At 34.6% G+C, this 19,066-nt stretch overlaps 1 protein-coding gene across 4 annotated transcripts in view; it reads left to right on the plus strand.

The window, feature by feature from the left end:
• Positions 1 to 19,066, plus strand: part of ITPR2 (inositol 1,4,5-trisphosphate receptor type 2) — a 524,966-nt gene that overhangs the window by 422,493 nt on the left and 83,407 nt on the right. For 3 of the 4 annotated variants that reach the window (XM_082419572.1, XM_082419571.1, XM_082419573.1), the window contains 3 exons: positions 3,030 to 3,205; positions 15,446 to 15,610; positions 18,811 to 19,006. In XM_082419572.1, coding sequence (XP_082275698.1) covers positions 3,030 to 3,205; positions 15,446 to 15,610; positions 18,811 to 19,006 — 537 coding nt within the window. Of the gene's footprint in view, positions 1 to 3,029; positions 3,206 to 5,275; positions 14,835 to 15,445; positions 15,611 to 18,810; positions 19,007 to 19,066 lie in introns of those variants that run through there. The other variant, XM_082419574.1, reaches the window with a different exon arrangement.

Genomic DNA, 19,066 nt, shown 5'->3' on the forward strand with positions numbered 1-19,066 from the left:
TAAAAAAGAAACTTGTGCCAACCAGTTGCTATGCTGGTTGTGGCTGAAGCCACAGCTGTTGACGCTAGGGAATCTCCGAGATGTCCACTCAGAAGTTGAGCGTTGCCATGCCAACCATCCCTGCCCAGTTTGGCAAAGGCAGACCGGTTAGCAGAGAAAAGTGCTGCCATGGGAATTTCTTATATCCAGATAGCATATGATTTTTTAAAAACATTGTTTTCGAATTTGGGGTGTAATTCTTTTTTCCCTCAAGTGCTTTGTGTTAAAGGAAATAAGTTCTTCAAGGTGGTTTTAATGCATTCATCTTAATAACAACCATTGATGAAGTGTGGCTGGGTGCCAGGCACTGTGCTAGGCCCTAGAGATACAAAGGTTGGGAAGGTTGTCCTTGTCCTCAAGGAACTTACAGTCTAGTTAAGGGATGAAGAAAGGAGTGAGGCACAATAGTAAAGAACACCCATAGATTTATCTGGTCTACCTTAGCTGGACTGATGTGGGGGAAACAGGAAATTCTTCTGAGGCTCTGCAAGAGGCAGAGCAATGAAGAGGGGAGTAATAAGCAGCAAGCTCTCTAAGTAAACGTATAAACAAGTCAGTTGAGGTAGATAGGAGAGGCGAATTGCCTTGAGGTCTCCAGTTTTTCTATTTGAATTTTTTTTATTAAGGACAAAGTTTATACTTTCTAACAATAATATATAGAGGGAATTCTAAAAATGTTTTCTGTTACAAAAGTAATACATGCTCATTATAGAAAATTAATATAAAGTATTAAGAAGACAGTCCCCCCTTTCGACCCTTAATGGATAAAAAATGGCTTTGACAGTCTGTACTGTCTTCTCTAAAGTTTGTCAGAGAGTTTCAGTTTATTCTTTTAGCATCAAATCTTCAGCCAGAAAACAGTATGATCATTCTTATAGAATATGATTACAAATTATTGTCAATTGTCAAATGACAAAACTGTAAATTAATAGCCATTTTAAGTAACTTGTAAATTTATTTACTATTCACAAATACATATTTAACACTAAACTTTGTGCAGGGTACTAGGCTAGACACCATTTGAGTTCTCTCTACAAAGGGATCAAATACCCAGTTGTAAGTTCATGGTTATAATTTCATATTTAATCGAGGGGAAATCTCAGCAAGCCAGATACTGTCTGGGAAAGAGTGGTCAAGATGTGGTTAGATGATCAGGCCTTAGTGACAGTGCACAGTGTGACTATCAGTGCCAAAGCTGAGACTTTTAAAATAAGAATGTCACACCAAGTCATTGCTTATGAATTATACTGAAGAGTCCAGTGAGTGGCTGAGAGTTGTTAAGTGTGCAAAGATGTTGGCAGTTTTAGTAAACTTAAGAGTGAAGCTCCACAACTTGGGGAATTGGTAACTGGAGACTTAGTTACTTACTCAAAACGAGCTCACAGGTTATGTTTCTGTTTATTCATTTAGTCAGCAAATATTTGTTTGTTACTGCATGCCAGGCACTGGAGGTGGTCCTCACGCTGACAGAGCTCACGTTCTGATGGCACCCCAGTAAGCGTGAGAGAAGGTTGAAGGCGTCATTCTCTCCATGGCTCTTTCAGATCTGTGAAGCCCGGGCAGTTGGTGGTCAGGCTATGTTTCGGTAGACATAGAGGGCTCACAAGCCAGCGTCTTAATAAACATGAGTTGGGTACCCATTTTGTTCGTGTTGCCAGAGGACAGGAATTGAAGGTAATTTCCAGAGCAAGCAACTTACCCCTTTTTTTCCACCATCTTCAAAGTACTCTTATCAGATCATGAATCTGGTAAGGGGGCAGATCAGATCTCTCCTCCCAATCTTCTTCCATCACTGCTTGCTTGAAGAGATAACATAAGAACAACATTGCAAAAGTAAACCTGTCTAAACCAGCGCTGCTCATCATCTGACTTTTGTTTGTTTTTTAATGACTGACAGGATATTCCTGCCTACTTTCGACCCATTAGCACTCACCATGAACTAAAGGCTTGAACAGAATTCATTGACGGAATCCAGCTAATTCTATGGTTTCCATGATAATACAGAAACTCTGCACATCAGAGCACTCGTGGTGTTTGCATTCAGAAGTGAATTTTATAAATAATAAAAAGAGGTGCGGCCCAGAGAAATCACTAGTGGAAAATCTCTATTTTATTGTTTCCCCTCTGACTTCATCAGCCTAAAGACACATGTTTGAGGTCTAATCAGCCCAAGAGTGTTGCCCTTTAATCTACTTCTGCAAATATAGCACCACATGACCTTCAGAGGGGGAGTCTTTGAATCCCCATGTCAGAGCAAACGTCAATGAATTGTCCTTTTTTAAAAAGGAAATGTATTTTTGAACCCCTTTTAGAGCAATTTCTAAAGAAATTTTTGTTGTAATGGAGTTTAGTTTTGAAACATTTGGAACTTCTGTTTTCTGATGATGTAAATAGCTGAACATGTTTTTTTAGATGTTGATTTGGCTTTTAAATACACACATATACATATGTATTCATACACATAAATACACTTGTGTGTTTTAACAGTTAAAGCTTAGGTCTATTTCATTAAAGACTGGATATTCTACATTCTGAATTCTTTAGAGGAATCTATAATATAAAAACTTGATAATAATAAAACAGGACAAGGTATGAGTTCACTGCCTGATTCCATTTGATTTAGCTGAACATTTAGTGGTCATTAATCATAAATTTTGAATTAAGACTCCCAAGTGAGATATCTCTATCCAAAGTATTTAGCATGTAACTCCCATAGGAGGGAAAGATGAACAAGTCTCAGACTTAATGAAAGGAGCGTTGACTAGTGAGTATTTAAGCTGCCTGGGATTCATCACAAACTTTCTGGAAATGTAATAATGAGTAATGTGTACAAAGACATTTCCTCTAAGTATACAGTGTATAGAGTGTATTATTTTGAAATTCACTGTCTTAGGGCTTATCTTGCTGTATTATATAAAGTAGAGTGACAAATATTTTAACATGTTCTAGTTTTGTTCTTAGTAAAAATAAACTCCTTCCACATTTTACAGGTACACTTTCACCGTTGTTCTCAGTTCTGCTTTGGATAGCAGTTGCAATCTGCACATCTATGCTGTTTTTCTTCTCCAAGCCTGTGGGTATTCGGCCATTTCTTGTGTCAGTAATGCTCAGATCAATATATACAATAGGTCTTGGGCCTACGTTAATACTTCTTGGTGCAGCTAATGTAAGTACTTTACTTAGCTTTCTACTGTTCTGGATTAATTAAAAGTGTGCTAAATATAAAAATGTAATGCTATGCTTTAACTCTGTATATACAGTAAATTCTAATTCATTGTGAATCCGAATTAATCAGAGTTTAACTTGTACCTTTTTTATTGACTTTTGAGAAAAAGGAAAAATGGCAAGTGAAAATTTGATATATTTAAGTTGGTAGCATTTGGGGCATGACCCAGTTCTGCAGTCAATTTAATCCAATCCAGTTTAATGCCTTTGGCATACTATATGGGCAGCTATTGACAAAACTGATTCTGAGCCACTGTTAACATCCTAAAGTAACTTCTAAATCATCCAAGGAATATTAAATTATATTCAGCAGAATTTTAGAAGTGAGTAACACCTTTTATAAAATGACCAAAGGAAAAGGGTTGCTGTAAGAGAGAATATGAAGTTGGACTCTTTTTATGAGAACAAAACCTATTAACTTGTGAAAGGCATAGATGAGATTTTTTTTTCCACTAAATTTTTTTTTTTTAATTTTGAAATATTAGAACACGGGAGTACATTTCACAACTTGAGCTAGGTAAGTTTAGAATAAGTAAGCCAGACTACTGTTGCAAATAGCAGTAATCTTGCCCAAGAGATAAAATTTTAAAGGGGCTAGACAACTTTTTGTATGGCACAGCTAAAAAGGGATATTAGGAAATGGTAAATCACCAGGTTGATGAAAGAACATGTTGCAGGTAAATAAACTTGCTAATATGTCTGCTGAATAGCTAAGCACTTTCTGTATTTTTTACTGGGTTTCTAACATAATATCCTATATTCTGGTATCTGTATATCTGTATCTGGTATCTCCCCTACTACACTATACAGTTCTTAAGACTAATGATTGATCATTCAATGTCTGGAACATCATTGGTACTCAACAAATATTTCTTAAGTAAATTAACTAATGAATGAGTGAAAGATTATCTTTGTATTCTTATACATTTACAGTGCCTTGCACATAAAAAAAGGTGGCAAATATATATTGAAAATGAATAAATGAAATAATCAACCAAACTTTTGAGAATTATAAAGCCAAGCTAGTATGGCCAAATCTATGTTTCTGACCCCTATTATAATATTATATATAATATTATACATTATAATATTATAATTCTTCAAAAACTGGACATGATATATATGACAGATATATACATATATATGTGACGGATACATATATATATATATATATATATATATATATATATACGTATGTATGTGACAGATATATTTATATGTTTATATATATAAAATGATTACATTCAGGTCACCAAATTACCAATTATTCCTCAATCATTGTGAATAAAGGGAAGTGTACTATACATACAAAGGGTTCTATCAGTAAAGAATTCTGTAAAGTACCAAATATATTATTCTGTAAGTTTCTTGATGGCAAGGGTTGTCACATTCATAGATATAATCCTGTCTACCTCACTCCCTAGCCCATTTTTCTCCACCTTAATGCCTAGCACTTAAACATTCAAAAATTGTTTACACGAACTGAACTAGTACTTTCGGTGCTTTGGAAATAAGCTAATTTTGCAAAATTTCCAACCGAGTGAATCAAGGAATCTTCATGGATTTATCTGATTTTTTTCTAAGCCTATTACTTCATCCAGCTTATTATTTTTTCTTTAAAAAATACCTTGACTATTGAACCCAATTATTTGAAGAAACAAATAATATTTCTAAACTGATAAATGATCCTCAATAAGACATTAATCCAAGTGAGAAAATCCAAATTTGATAAATGAAATAATAGCTAGACAGAATTAGACCAAAATAATAGCATTTATTGGGTCTCTGTTATCTAATAGACACTGATAATAATAGAGGATTTGTGGTTCTTGCCATCCAGAAGTTTTAAGGATATATAAAGAGGTACGGAATAACATTTTAAAGTCTATTGGGAAAACCAAAAACATTGGGAGAATTTTTCTTTTGCCCCTCATGGGACAGGATAAAAAGATAACTTCTGCCTGGTTTGGTGAGAACAGTTCCACTATAAGTAATGACTATTCATCACCAGAGGGCAGACAGCAGAAGTAAGAAGAGCTAAAATCCTGCAGCCTGTGGAATGAAAACTACATTCACAGAAAGATAGACAAAATGAAAAGGCAGAGGAATATATACCAGATGAAGGAAAAAGATAAAACACCAGAAAACCAATTAAATGAAGTGGAGATAGGCAACCTTCCCGAAAAAGAATTCAGAATAATGATAGTGAAGATGATCCAGGACCTAAGAAAAAGAATGGAGGCAAAGATCGAGAAGATGCAAGAAATGTTTAACAAAGACCTAGAAGAATTAAAGAACAAACACCTAGAAGAATTAAAGAACAAACAAACACCTAGAAGAATTAAAGAGCAAACAAATAGAGATGAACAATACAATAACTGAAATGAAAAATGCACTAGAAGGGAATCAATAGCAGAATAACTGAGGCAGAAGAATGGATAAATGACCTGGAAGACAGAATGGTGGAAATCACTGCCATGGAACAGAATAAAGAAAAAAGAATGAAAAGAAATGAAAACAGCCTAAGAGACCTCTGGGACAACATTAAGTGCACCAACATTTGCATTATAGGGGTTCCAGAAGGAGAAGAGAGAGAGAAAGAACCTAAAAAACATTTGAAGAGATCATAGTCGAAAACTTCCCTAATATCAGAAACGAAATAGCCACCCAAGTCCGGGAAGCGCAGAGAGTCCCAGGCAGCATAAACCCAAGGAGAACCGCGCTGAGACACATAGTAATCAAATTGACAAAAATTAAAGACAAAGACAAATTATTAAAAGCAACAAGGGAAAAATGACAAATAACATACAAGGAACTCCCATAAGGTTAACAGCTGATTTCTCAGCAGAAACTCTACAAGCCAGAAGGGAGTGGCATGATATACTTAAAGTGATGAAAGGGAAGAACCTACAACCAAGATTACTCTACCCGGCAAGGATCTCATTCAGATTCCATGGATAAATCAAAAGCTTTACAGACAAGCAAAAGCTAAGAGAATTCAGCACCACCAAACCAGCTCTACAACAAATGCTAAAGAAACTTCTCTAAGTGGGAAACACAAGAGAAGAAAAGGACGTACAGAAACAAACCCAAAACAATTAAGAAAATGGTCATAGGAACATACATATTGATAATTACCTTAAATGTGAATGGATTAAATGCTCCAACCGAAAGACACAGGCTCGCTGAATGGATGCAAAAACAAGACCCATATATATGCTGTCTACAAGAGACCCCTTCAGACCTAAGGACACATACAGACTGAAACTGAGGGGATAGAAAAAGATTTTCCATGCAAATGGATAGCAAAAGAAAGCTGGAGTAGCAATACTCATATCAGATAAAATAGACTTTAAAATAAAGAATGTTACAAGAGACAAGGAAGGACACTACATAATGATCAAGGGATCAATCCAAGAAGAAGATATAACAATTACAAATATATATGCACCCAACATAGGAGCACCTCAATACATAAGGCAAATGCTAACACCTATAAAAGAGAAAATCAACAGTAACACAATAATAGTGGGGGACTTTAACACCTCACTTACACCAATGGACAGATCATCCAGACAGAATATTAATAAGGAAACACAAGCTTTAAGTGACACAATAGACCATATAGATTTAATTGATATTTATAGGACATTCCATCTGAAAACAGCAGATTACACTTTCTTCTCAGGTGCACACAGAACATGCTCCAGGATAGATCACATCTTGGGTCACAAAGCAATCCTCAGTAAATTTAAGAAAATTGAAATCATATCAAGCATCTTTTCTGACCACAACACTATGAGATTAGAAAGCAATTACAAGGAGAAAAAGTAAAAAAAACACAAACACATGAAGGCTAAACAATATGTTACTAAATAACCAAGAGATCACTGAAGAAATCAAAGAGGAAATCAAAAAATACCTAGAGACAAATGACAACGAAAACACGACAATCCAAAACCTGTGGGATGGAGGAAAAGCAGTTCTAAGAGGGAAGTTTATAGCAACACAATCCTACCTCAAGAAACAAGAAAAATCTCAAATAAACAACCTAACCCTACACCTAAAGGAACTAGAGAAGGAAGAACAAACAAAACCCAAAGTTAGTAGAAGGAAAGAAATCATAAAGATCAGAACAGAAATAAATGAAATAGAAACAAAGAAAACAATAGCAAAGATCAATAAAACTAAAAGCTCGTTCTTTGAGAAGATAAATAAAATTGATAAACCTTTAGCCAGACTCGTCAAGAGAAAGAGGGAGAGGACTCAAATCAATAAAATTAGAAATGAAAAAGGAGAAGTTACAACGGACACCGCAGAAATACAAAGCATCCTAAGAGACTACTACAAGCAACACTATCCCAATAAAATGGACAACTTGGAAGAAATGGACAAATTCTTAGAAAGGTATAACCTTCCAAGACTGAACCAGGAAGAAGTAGAAAATATGAACAGACCAATCACAAGTAATGAAATTGAAACTGTGATTAAAAATCTTCCAACAAACAAACGTCCAGCACCAGATGGCTTCACAGGTGAATTCTATCAAACATTTACAGAAGAGCTCACACCCATCCTTCTCAAACTCTTCCAAAAATTTGCAGAGGAAGGAACACTCCCAAACTCTTTCTACGAGGCACCATCACCCTGATACCAAAACCAGACAAAGATACTACAATAAAAGAAAATTACGGACCAATATCACTGATGAATGTGGATGCAAAAATCCTCAACAAAATACTAGCAAACAGAATCCAACAACACATTAAAAGGATCATACCCCATGATCAAGTGGGATTTATCCCAGGGATGCAGAGATTCTTCAATATACGGAAATCAATCAGTGTGATACATCATATTAACAAATTTAAGAATAAAAACCATATGATCATCTCAATAGATGCAGAAAAAGCTTTTGGCAAAATTCAACACCCACTTATGATAAAAACTCTCCAGAAAGTGAGATAGAGGGACCTCCTACCTCAACATAATAAAGGCCATATATGACAATCCCACAGCAAACATCATTCTCAATGGTGAAAAACTGAAAGCATTTCCACTAAGACCAGGAACAAGACAAGGATGTCCACTCTTGCCACTCTTATTCAACATTAGTTTTGGAAGTCCTAGCCACAGCAATCCGAGAAGAAAGAAAAATAAAAGGGATCCAAATTGTAAAAGAAGTAAAACTGTCACTGTTTGCAGTTGACATGATACTATACATAACTAGTCCTAAAGATGCCATCAGAAAACTACTAGAGCTAATCAATGAATTTGGTAAAGTTGCAGGATACAAAATTAATGCACAGAAATCTCTTGCATTCCTATACTCTAACAACAAAAGATCAGAAAGAGAAATTAAGGAAACAATCCCATTCACCACTGCAACAAAAAGAATTAAATACCTAGGAATAAACCTACCTAAGAGGTAAAAGACCTACACTCAGAAAATTATAAGACACTGATGAAAGAAATAAAAAATGACACAAATAGTTGGAGAGATATACCATTTCGTGGATTGGAAGAAACAATATTGTGAAAATGACTATACTACCCAAAGCAATCTACAGATTCAATGCAATCCCTATCAAATAACCAATGGCATTTTTTTTTTTTTTTTTTTTACCAATGGCATTTTTTACAGAACTAGAACAAAAAATCTTAAAATTTGTATGGAGACACAAAAGGCCCTGAACAGCCAAAGCAATCTTGAGGGAAAAAAATGGAGCTGGAGGAATCAGACTCCCTGACTTCAGACTATACTATAAAGCTACAGTAATCAAGACAATATGGTACTGGCACAAAAACAGAAATATAGATCAATGGAACAAGATAGAAAGCCCAGAGATAAACCCATGCACCTATGGTCAACTAATCTATGACAAAGGAGACAAGGATATACAATGGAGAAAAGACAGTCTCTTCAATAAGTGGTGCTGGGAAAACTGGACAGCTACATGTAAAAGAAAGAAGTTAGAACACTCCCTAACACCATACACAAAAATGAACTCAAAATGGATTAGAGACCTAAATGTAAGACCGGACACTATAAAACTCTTAGAGGAAACCATAGGAAGAACACTCTTTGACATAAATCACAGCAAGATCTTTATTGACCCACCTCCTAGAGTAATGGAAATAAAAACAAAAATAAACAAATTGGACCTAATGAAACTTAAAAGCTTTTACACAGCAAAGGAAACGATAAACAAGACGAAAAGACAACCCTCAGAATGGGAGAAAATATTTGCAAACAAAGGAATGGACAAAGGATTAATCTCCAAAAAATATAAACAGCTCATGCAGCTCAATATTAAAAAAACAAACAACCCAATCAAAAAATGACCAAAGACCTAAATAGACATTTCTCCAAAGAAGACATACAGATGGCCAAGAGGCACATGAAAAGCTGTTCAACATCACTGATTATTAGAGAAATGGAAATCAAAACTACCATGAGGTATCACCTCACACCAGTTAGAATGGGCATCATCAGAAAATCTACAAACAACAAATGCTGGAGAGGGTGTGGAGAAAAGGGAACCCTCTTGTGCTATTGGTGGGAATGTAAAGTGATACAGCCACTATGGAGAGCAGTATGGAGGTTCCTTAAAAAGCTAAAAATAGAACTACCATACGACCCAGCAATCCCACTACTGGGCATATACCCTGAGAAGACCATAATTCAAAAAGACACATGCACCCCAGTATTCATTGCAGCACTATTTACAATAGCCAGGTCATGGAAGCAACCTAAATACCCATCGACAGATGAATGGATAAAGAAAATATGGTACATATATACAATGGAATATTTCTCAGCCATAAAAAGGAACGAAACTGGGTTATTTTTAGAGACATGGATGGACCTAGAGACTGTCATACAGAGTGAAGTTAAGTCAGAAAGAGAAAAACAAATATCATCTATTAACACATATATGTGGAATCTAGAAAAATGGTACAGCTGAACCGGTTTGCAAGGCAAAAATAGGACACAGATGTAGAGAACAAATGTATGGACACCAAGAGGGCAAAGCGAGGCAGGGGGTGATGGTGGGATGAATTGGGAGATTGGGATTGACATGTATACACTAATATGTATAAAATGGATAACTAATAAGAACCTGCTATATAAAATAAATAAAGAAATAAAATTAAATTTTTAAAAAATTACTTCATAAGAGCAGCAAGTGTTATACTTTAATTTCTTCCTGAGAAGAAATCTACATGGAGATATAATTTTCTTATTAACTATGTGAATCTGTGGGTCGTCTAAAAGCCTTCACAGCATAAAACACTCGTTTGCACAGCCCCCAAATGGTACATTATGATCTGCCTGTCCAGGGCATTTTGACCAAAGAAAATATTAGCTTTGATTTGGGACAGATTGAATGGAATAATTGTAATTTTGATATGATAGATATTGATAGAAGAGTTTTTATCTATAGTTTTGATACTGTACAGATTTATAAAAACGTTTTAGCAAATATCATTTACCTTAACATTTAACATAACAGGCTCATTACAGAACTGTCTATGGTTTACCATTTCCTAGGAGGTAGAAAAAAAAAGAAAACATAAATCAATCATGTTTGTCCCTTAGATTTTAACATATTTATTAACTTAATTTACACTTAAAACTTTGCATTGTGTAACAGGTGGAACTATAATTGCTAAAGTTATAGGTATCAGAAACAGGAAAAAATTGTCTACCTGACAGTTAAGCCTTAATGAGCATCAGAATTCCAGACCTTAGGTAAATAGCAAGCCTCTGAATTTCGTTCTTCTCATCAGTGAAATGAAGATATTAAAGCCTAGTCTGTCTTCATCGGGTTGTTGAGAAGGTGAGTTCAGAAGATTAGTGTGAAGATTTAGAAAAGAACAATAGCATAATAATGATATAATAGCAATAAAGGCTACCGTTTACCGGGTACCTTATACGTGAAGTAGGATTTAATTGTAAAACATTGCTGTCATGATCGTAAAAGTGTTTGTATTTTGGTTCACAGGGACTTGTTTGTTTCTGACTCAGTGTCTTTCACAGTGTTAAGCAAATACAGAAAGTCCTTTTTTTGGTAAAGGAATCAAGTGGGATGAAAAACCTCAATCTATATTCTGAGCACTTAGTATTATCAGTTTCTGCTTATTATGATGCTTCATCTTTATCATCTTTGCTGGTTTCTAAAAATTTTTTATTTAGCTTACAGCTTGCTTCTTTGTCTTGTCACAGGGGTTATCTCAATATTTGAGATGTTTTTAAAAATTCAAATGTTCTTCTCTGTTATAAAAGCATATCTTATAACCCAGTACAGTTTTCTTCCCACCTCTACATTACATTTTTAGTTATTGCTAATGAAAATTAACATATTTTGGCAAATATAAACACATTTTATCAGTTTGGGATCACTTAATATATTTTCATACCATTAAACTTATTTGTAAATCTCATTTTAATAATGATAGTATTAACCAGTTGTATGGATGTTATATAATTTATTTAACCATTTCATTAATTCTTATTGTTTAGATTTTTAGATTTTTATAATAAATAATACAATAAACACCTGTGAAATATATATTCTGAGTCAAAACATTCACATTCTCTTCCTTTCTTTCTCACACACACACACATACACACACACACACACTCCCTGTTTTTCATATAATACAGTCACTGATGCTCCCACTTCTGATATTCAGTTGCAGAAACAGAAAACTGCCCCAGTGCTGGGAGAATACTAGCATGTGTTGAATTTAGTAAGAGACACTACAGTTTACACCACCCTTGTTTACTGTACTGTTTTGCTGGCAATTTAAAAGATATCTTGGGTGATTTTGACTACATGACAATTTTGCCTCACGCTTTGACTGTAGAACCTTGTCCTGCCCAAGATGTAACATCACTGAAATGGAGAGTTTTGAATCAGATAATCTGATTTTTTAGTAAGAAGGTTGATGGTTGATGAATATATCGTAATATAGTTAAACTGCAGTTCAAGACAATAAATTCAATTTTACTTTTTAATAAATAGTAGACAATCTTTTTTTGCTATAATTATTGTTGGAAAATAAATAGGAACAATGTAAGATTATTGATCAGGGACATAGAACCAAATAAGACAAAAAGGATTATATAAAGGCAGCTATAAATTTCTGTGATCACATAAAATAGCAAACTTTAAGGGACACCACATAGAATTCTAGAGCTGTGAGGCACCTTAAGGCTTATTCCCTTCTAGTCATTTCGTTTTAGAAATGAATGTATACATCCTGTAGAGACCAGGAGGATTTACCTAAGTAATCAGTGGCAGAGCCAAGACTGGAACCCAGATGGCCCAACTTCTAAGCCAGGGTCTTTCCACTACGCTGCACTGTTTAAAAAAAAGTCCTGCAAAGACATATCAATGAAATATAAAGTATCTATGAAAATATTACTATACTGTATAATTAAGTTACCTAGTTAAAATTAATGAATTTGTTTTAGTATACATTGATTAACAAACGAACATTCATTTTTCTGTTTTAGAAGACCATCATTTGGATGATGTGTCACTTTTAAAAGGCTGTACAGAGAGTTTACATTGCTGCCGTTTCCCTCCCCCACCTGCCACTTTTTCCCCCAACCTTCACACAATTTATCCCATTCTCAATGAAAAATATATCAAGGGCAGCTTTGAAGAATAGATGGAGAAAGAAAAAAATATAAGGACGGTTGTGATCATTTATATTGGTATTTGTGTGCTGACTCGAGGGTCCTTCCAACACCAGTTCAGAAGATGGCCTTTTAACCACCTTGCTCAGTTCCCACACCCCCCGTTTATTGTTGCCCACATGAACGCTTGCCACAGAAGCAATGATTGCCTACATAATGGTATTGACAAACGAAGGACTGGTTAGACAATGTCAAGTAAGTCATGACATGAAATGGGAGAATGTTTTTGTAACTTCTTCATTTCCATAAATATTCCCAGCTTTCATGGAAAATGCTCAAAAAAACTAATTTGCAAATTTCAAGGTCATGTGGCAGGAAAAACCAGCGTTCAAGTTCTTTCCTACCCAAATCATTTATTTATACTTACACTTATTTCTTCATGGTATGAATACTTCAAAATTAAAAGTCAGCAGTTTCCTTGTTTCTGATCTGTGCAGAAATAGGTGGCCACCACTACCAGCATTGGCTCCATCAAGAGAAAAGGAGCATATTCTTCAATATGAAGCTTTAGGTCAAGGTTCAAAAAAATTACCTGAAACAAATAAGGCGAATCTTTCTTTTTCATGCAAGAATGGCGAAGGCCCTTTTAGGCAGAAGTGTGTCCTTGCTTTTGCATTATTTGAGAACTGAACTATATTGCTCTTGAGAACCTGAATTCAATGTATCCCTTTTCCTATAAGTATATAGGACTTATAGTTTTCCTGCATAATTTTTTTATGACTCAATTTAAAGACACAACATTTAAACAATTTGTCTTCAACATATAATTCATCCTTCTGAAAAGTCATAATTTTAATTTTTAATTTTATTTTTTATAGAACTTCTTATTTCTATTTCATATTGATGATATGGGTGAATGAATTAAACTTGCCCTTGGATAGTAAACATAAAGACATCCATTAATACTGTAGCTATATTTAATAGTAATGTAAAGGTATGATGATGTAACACTAAATAGTGAAGTAAGACTTTCTATTTAACATTATTCAAGTTGACAAGATGATGAAATTGATAATATCTGTTATTGAGAGGCTATTTAATTAACATGGGGCAAACTTAGGAAAGGTTTGAAGTTTTTAATTGCTATGTTGTTGATTTGGTTTGGTTATCTTCACAACGTGCAATGATAAACCATTTCTCATTTTATCTGTATTGATTTGGACTTCAGAAAGTGGAAGGAAAAGGTTTTTCCAAGCTCTCAAATTTTACTCCTGCCCAAAGTGTTGTGCTCCTTCTTATGTTATTTAAAATCATTCCATAAGGCAGTTTCTTTCATATACGTGGAAAAAAATCTATGATGTTGCAAAGAGCAAGCTGTCTTCCCAAAGTCAGGCTTGGACATATAAAAACAAACATGGTACCGTTGCCAAAGAACCTCAGTATAAATTTCTGTATTCTGTATTTAAATTTCCGTATTTAAATTTCCGTATTCAAATTTAAACTTAAATTTCTGTATTTAAATGTATTTTTAATTTGAATACTCTACATCAGCGGTCCCCAACCTTTTTGGCACCAGGGACCGGTTTTGTGGAAGACGATTTTTCTACCGACCGGGGTTGGGAGGGATGGTTCAGGAGGTAATGGGAGTGATGGGGACCAGCAGATGAAGCTTTCGCTCACTCGCCTGCCGCTCACCTCCTGCTCTGCGGCCCGGTTCCTAACAGGCCGCGGACCGGTACCGGCCCACAGCCTGGGGGTTGGGGACCCCTGCTCTGCATGGTACCAAGCAAAATAAACACTCCAAAATGTTTACTGAATAATTACCATACATAGAACTTAGAAGATACATGCAAGTATTATATTTATTTTAATCTAGGTAGAGAAGTATATTTATATTCTTTCTGAATGTAGAGTAAATTAAATACAAAAATAATTTTTAATGGCCTACTTGGTTAAAATAATATTCAGTAGAGAAAGTCCAGGATAAAAAAATCGAAGACAAATCTCTGGATGTTTTCTGAAAATATATTTTTCTATTTCATTTATAGTATAATAATAAAAACATTGCATTATTAATTTTAATATGGAAAATATAATGAGTAATATTTCAAGAGTCATTGTACTAAGGGCTTCATATGCATTATGAATTATTTAATTCCTTGAAGAGTTCTGTGAGGTGGGAATTCCTTTATTCCAGTTTTTGAGAAGAAACAACCAAGGCCTACAGCTGCATGGCCCAGGTCAGATAATAGTAGTGGGAAAACTAGAATTTAAATTCACGTCTGTCTTGATTGCAGAGCTGGGGCTCTTGATCACTCTTCCTCTCTTTTCCTGGAACTGCAAAGAATACAGGGTTTGTCTGTACGGTGTTTACATGCAGATTTGTAAGCAGTGCTGAAAAATTACAAAATGAGAAATCATAAAAGAAAACCACAGACTTTGTGAATAATAGGTTTTGTCAATGACCTGCTGTTTTTGTGAGTTTCAGAACAAATAAGACAGTAAAATCGAATCTTTTCCTCCCTTTAGCTTTGTAATAAAATAGTATTTCTGGTGAGTTTTGTCGGAAACCGTGGCACGTTCACCCGAGGGTACCGAGCGGTCATCCTGGATATGGCCTTTCTCTACCACGTAGCGTATGTCCTGGTTTGCATGCTGGGCCTCTTTGTCCACGAATTCTTCTATAGCTTCCTGGTGAGTACATCTCTCTGCTGAAAAAAAATACATAGTGCTGCTGCTTCTTATGCTTCTTCCTTTGATTTTTTTAAGCAGGGTCTGGCATTTAGGACAAATTATGTTATTTTTAGACTTGCCTAGGAAAATCATGCATTATTATTATTTTTAGTCTTTTTCTCTGAGCAATGACATAGATGGTGCAATTCTTTATTTTCTCTCTGAGACCCACCTCTTGACCCAGGCTTTGCATAGCAGGCTGCTTTGGGTTTCAGCCAAGTCACATTTCCCTTAGAGATTCTTCAACAAGAAAAGGGATATACTTTCTTGGTACTGAATTCATTGTATTTATTTATAGCAGCAAATATTTTGTGTATCTTTAGAATGGCATTTAAATAAAATGAGGGGGAAAGCCAACTTAGCAAAAAGATGATGAGTTGTTTTAAGGGCAGTCTTATAGTTTTAGATTTAATATGTCGTTGTTGTTAAGCTTATTTACATATATCTATTCATTAAGTGGATTTTCACATTTCTTCTAAAGTTGCATTTTGGTTTTGGTTTTGTTTTTTTGCTGGTTATCAGTTTTCCTTCCTACATATATGTTCTCTAGCCATAAACCAGGAGAGGAGTCAATACAAGTATATGGTAATGTTTTGAAACTTAGAGCATTACCAGGTTAGCATCATGATGCCAGAGGAGCAATTTATTTATATCTTCAGCTCACAGTTGGTATGCAGAGGAGAACACTACCCAATAAAATAATCCCTGAAAACAAGCTGAAGATCTAAAAACATTATGCTGACCTGGTTTGCTTGGGTCATGAGGGGCAAATTCATTGCCTCCTGCTTGCCTGTGACCTAGCTCACCCATGTAGGAAGATTAAGTAAGAAGCTAATTTTCTGTTTACCCTAAAACACTTGAAAGAGCCACAATGAAGAGCGGATTTGTCCCTTATCAACATAAGGATACAAAATTATCTTCCAGCCAGTTAGATTAGTATTCAGCCATCAGAAGTAGACTTTTTTTTCTGATCAAGGATCCTAATGAATTCCTTCTTTGCTCTAATTCACCACAAAAATTGCATTTTTAAAAATCTGCCTATGATATGTAAAGGTCTATTATACCCAGCACTTTTCCCTGACTGTAATATGTAGTATTTATTATAATGTTTTTGTGCTTCAACCTCCTTGTCTATAAAATGGATAGGGGTAATATGAGAGACTAGTAATATCAAGACCCATTAAAGAAATAATATGAAAAACATGTGAAATGATATATGTAAATCTTTCTTTTTTAAGGAAAGGTTTTTGACAAAATAAAGGTGTATTTGCATTATTGTATGAGTTATTAATAGTAATGTTACTTTTAATTTATGTTAACCTTGATTTCCAGTTGCATTTTTCTCTCATCTTTTTCAAATCATACAACACTTATGCTAATTTGTTTTCCTTGGGTTGGTTATAAAAAGGATGTATTCCATTTTCATGTTTAGAGGACTAGAAGAAAATTTTAATGGACATAATGTCAAAATGGTATTTAAATGTATTTTTTAAATATTTTTATGTTTTAAAAAATATATGAATTTGCATTCCCAGTTGTGTCCACAAATGCCAATCCTTTAACCAGTAATAGAAACCACACTCTAGATTTTCCTTTGAGAAATAAACGGAAGGAACCATTCACCTGTCCAACATCAATACCTTTGCATTCTCAAGATTCTGATTCCATGGGTATGGAATAGGGCCCAGGAATATGCATTTTCAGCAAGTATCGTATGGGCTTCTGAAAACTATAAACTTTCGTAAACTATCCAGAAATGATCTGGAACCATTTCCAGACCTTTTGTTTAAGCCACTGTTCAGCTGAGGGAAAATCTCCTTTCTGTCAATTAAATGCTTAAATAAGTTAAATAAGCCAGGTCAGTAATTTGGAAGCTGAACTTGCATTACTTAATTTGTCTTTAGGAAAGAATAAGGACTTTGTTTCTAAAGGTTGTATCTCCCTCCAGGAGATAAACAGATAGCAAAATAGTTAAACATATGTTTTTGTGTTTGACCATCAAAAAATATCAGTGTCCTAAGGTGAGCAAACAAGTTAATATATTTACAGCAATTATTTGCAAGACTATAGTTAAATTGGAAAGTAACTGTATAAGCCTCAAAACTCTGAAAAACAGAGTACAAGGCCCTGGTGTTTCTGAAGGGATGAGGGACACTGGTATTAATCATTTCAACCAGCTCAGAAATTTTAATCACTCCCCATAGATAGCAGAAAACAAACCCCAGTTATTCCAATATCAAAAGTACTATTCATTTCCAAACTGATACTTATGCCTTCGTTAAAGTAAATGTTAATATTGCTTTTAACCAACTTTTAATAATGAAACATGTAGTTGCGAATGTATAATTTCAACTTTAAATATAGCAATAAATAAAATTGTTCTTAAAGTTGACTGCAGATAGCAAACACATACCTAGGTTCTTGACTAGTGCATATGGATTTTCTACTACTAAACACAAAATGGATAATAAGCCATTATCCATAGAGGAAGTGAATTAACACTTGTGAATTATATTTCTGTTTATACTTCTGTTTCCAAAAGTATATACTAAAGTGATAGGTTTTGCCCTCCATCTACCTATTTAGTAAGAAAGATGTTTGCATTTCTCAAATATTTTTAAATTTCATACCTTTTCTATTTTAGTGGGCTCATAAAATTTAATTCATGTCATTTCACCTCTAATCCCTTGATTAAACAATCCGTTGAATGAATCCTTCAATTATTCATCACTTAGTTCCCTAATTCAGCATTCTCATGTTAGCCATTTTACATATTCTAGAAGCAACTGCAGAATATCAGAAAGACTAAAAATAGGGAATAAGTAGCTAAGTTGGTTATGTATCGTATTACAATTTTTCTAAATTCAAATTTGAAGCTATGCTATTACCATGTCTTAAAAAATTGATATTACGTTGGTTATGAAACCAACAGATGCACATTATATATTGTGTGAGTTATCTTTATTGAAAAACAGTTTATTAACACATTCAAACTGGAGAAGAAATACATATTTTGGTTCATTTTTAAGGTGTTATTTTTACTGTTATTCTTTCACAGATAAATTAAAATGGCCTGCATTTGTATTTGTGATTACCTTTGTATTTATTCACCCTTTGCTTCATTGCATTTTTCCTTGTTTTCGTTCTCTTTGTTTTTGTAGCTTTTTGATTTAGTATATAGAGAAGAGACTCTGCTCAATGTCATAAAAAGTGTCACACGGAATGGCCGCTCCATTATTCTAACTGCAGTCCTCGCCCTCATCCTTGTCTACCTGTTTTCCATTATTGGATTCCTTTTTCTGAAGGATGACTTCACTATGGAGGTGGATAGGCTGAAAAACAGAACTCCCCTTACAGGTATTGCTGTTACCACTAAATGAGCTTGCTCTGATGGCGGCTCCGACTGGTACATCTCTT

The sequence above is a fragment of the Balaenoptera physalus genome (assembly GCF_965194825.1).
Source record: "Balaenoptera physalus genome assembly, chromosome: 13".
Lineage (NCBI taxonomy): Eukaryota > Metazoa > Chordata > Mammalia > Artiodactyla > Balaenopteridae > Balaenoptera > Balaenoptera physalus.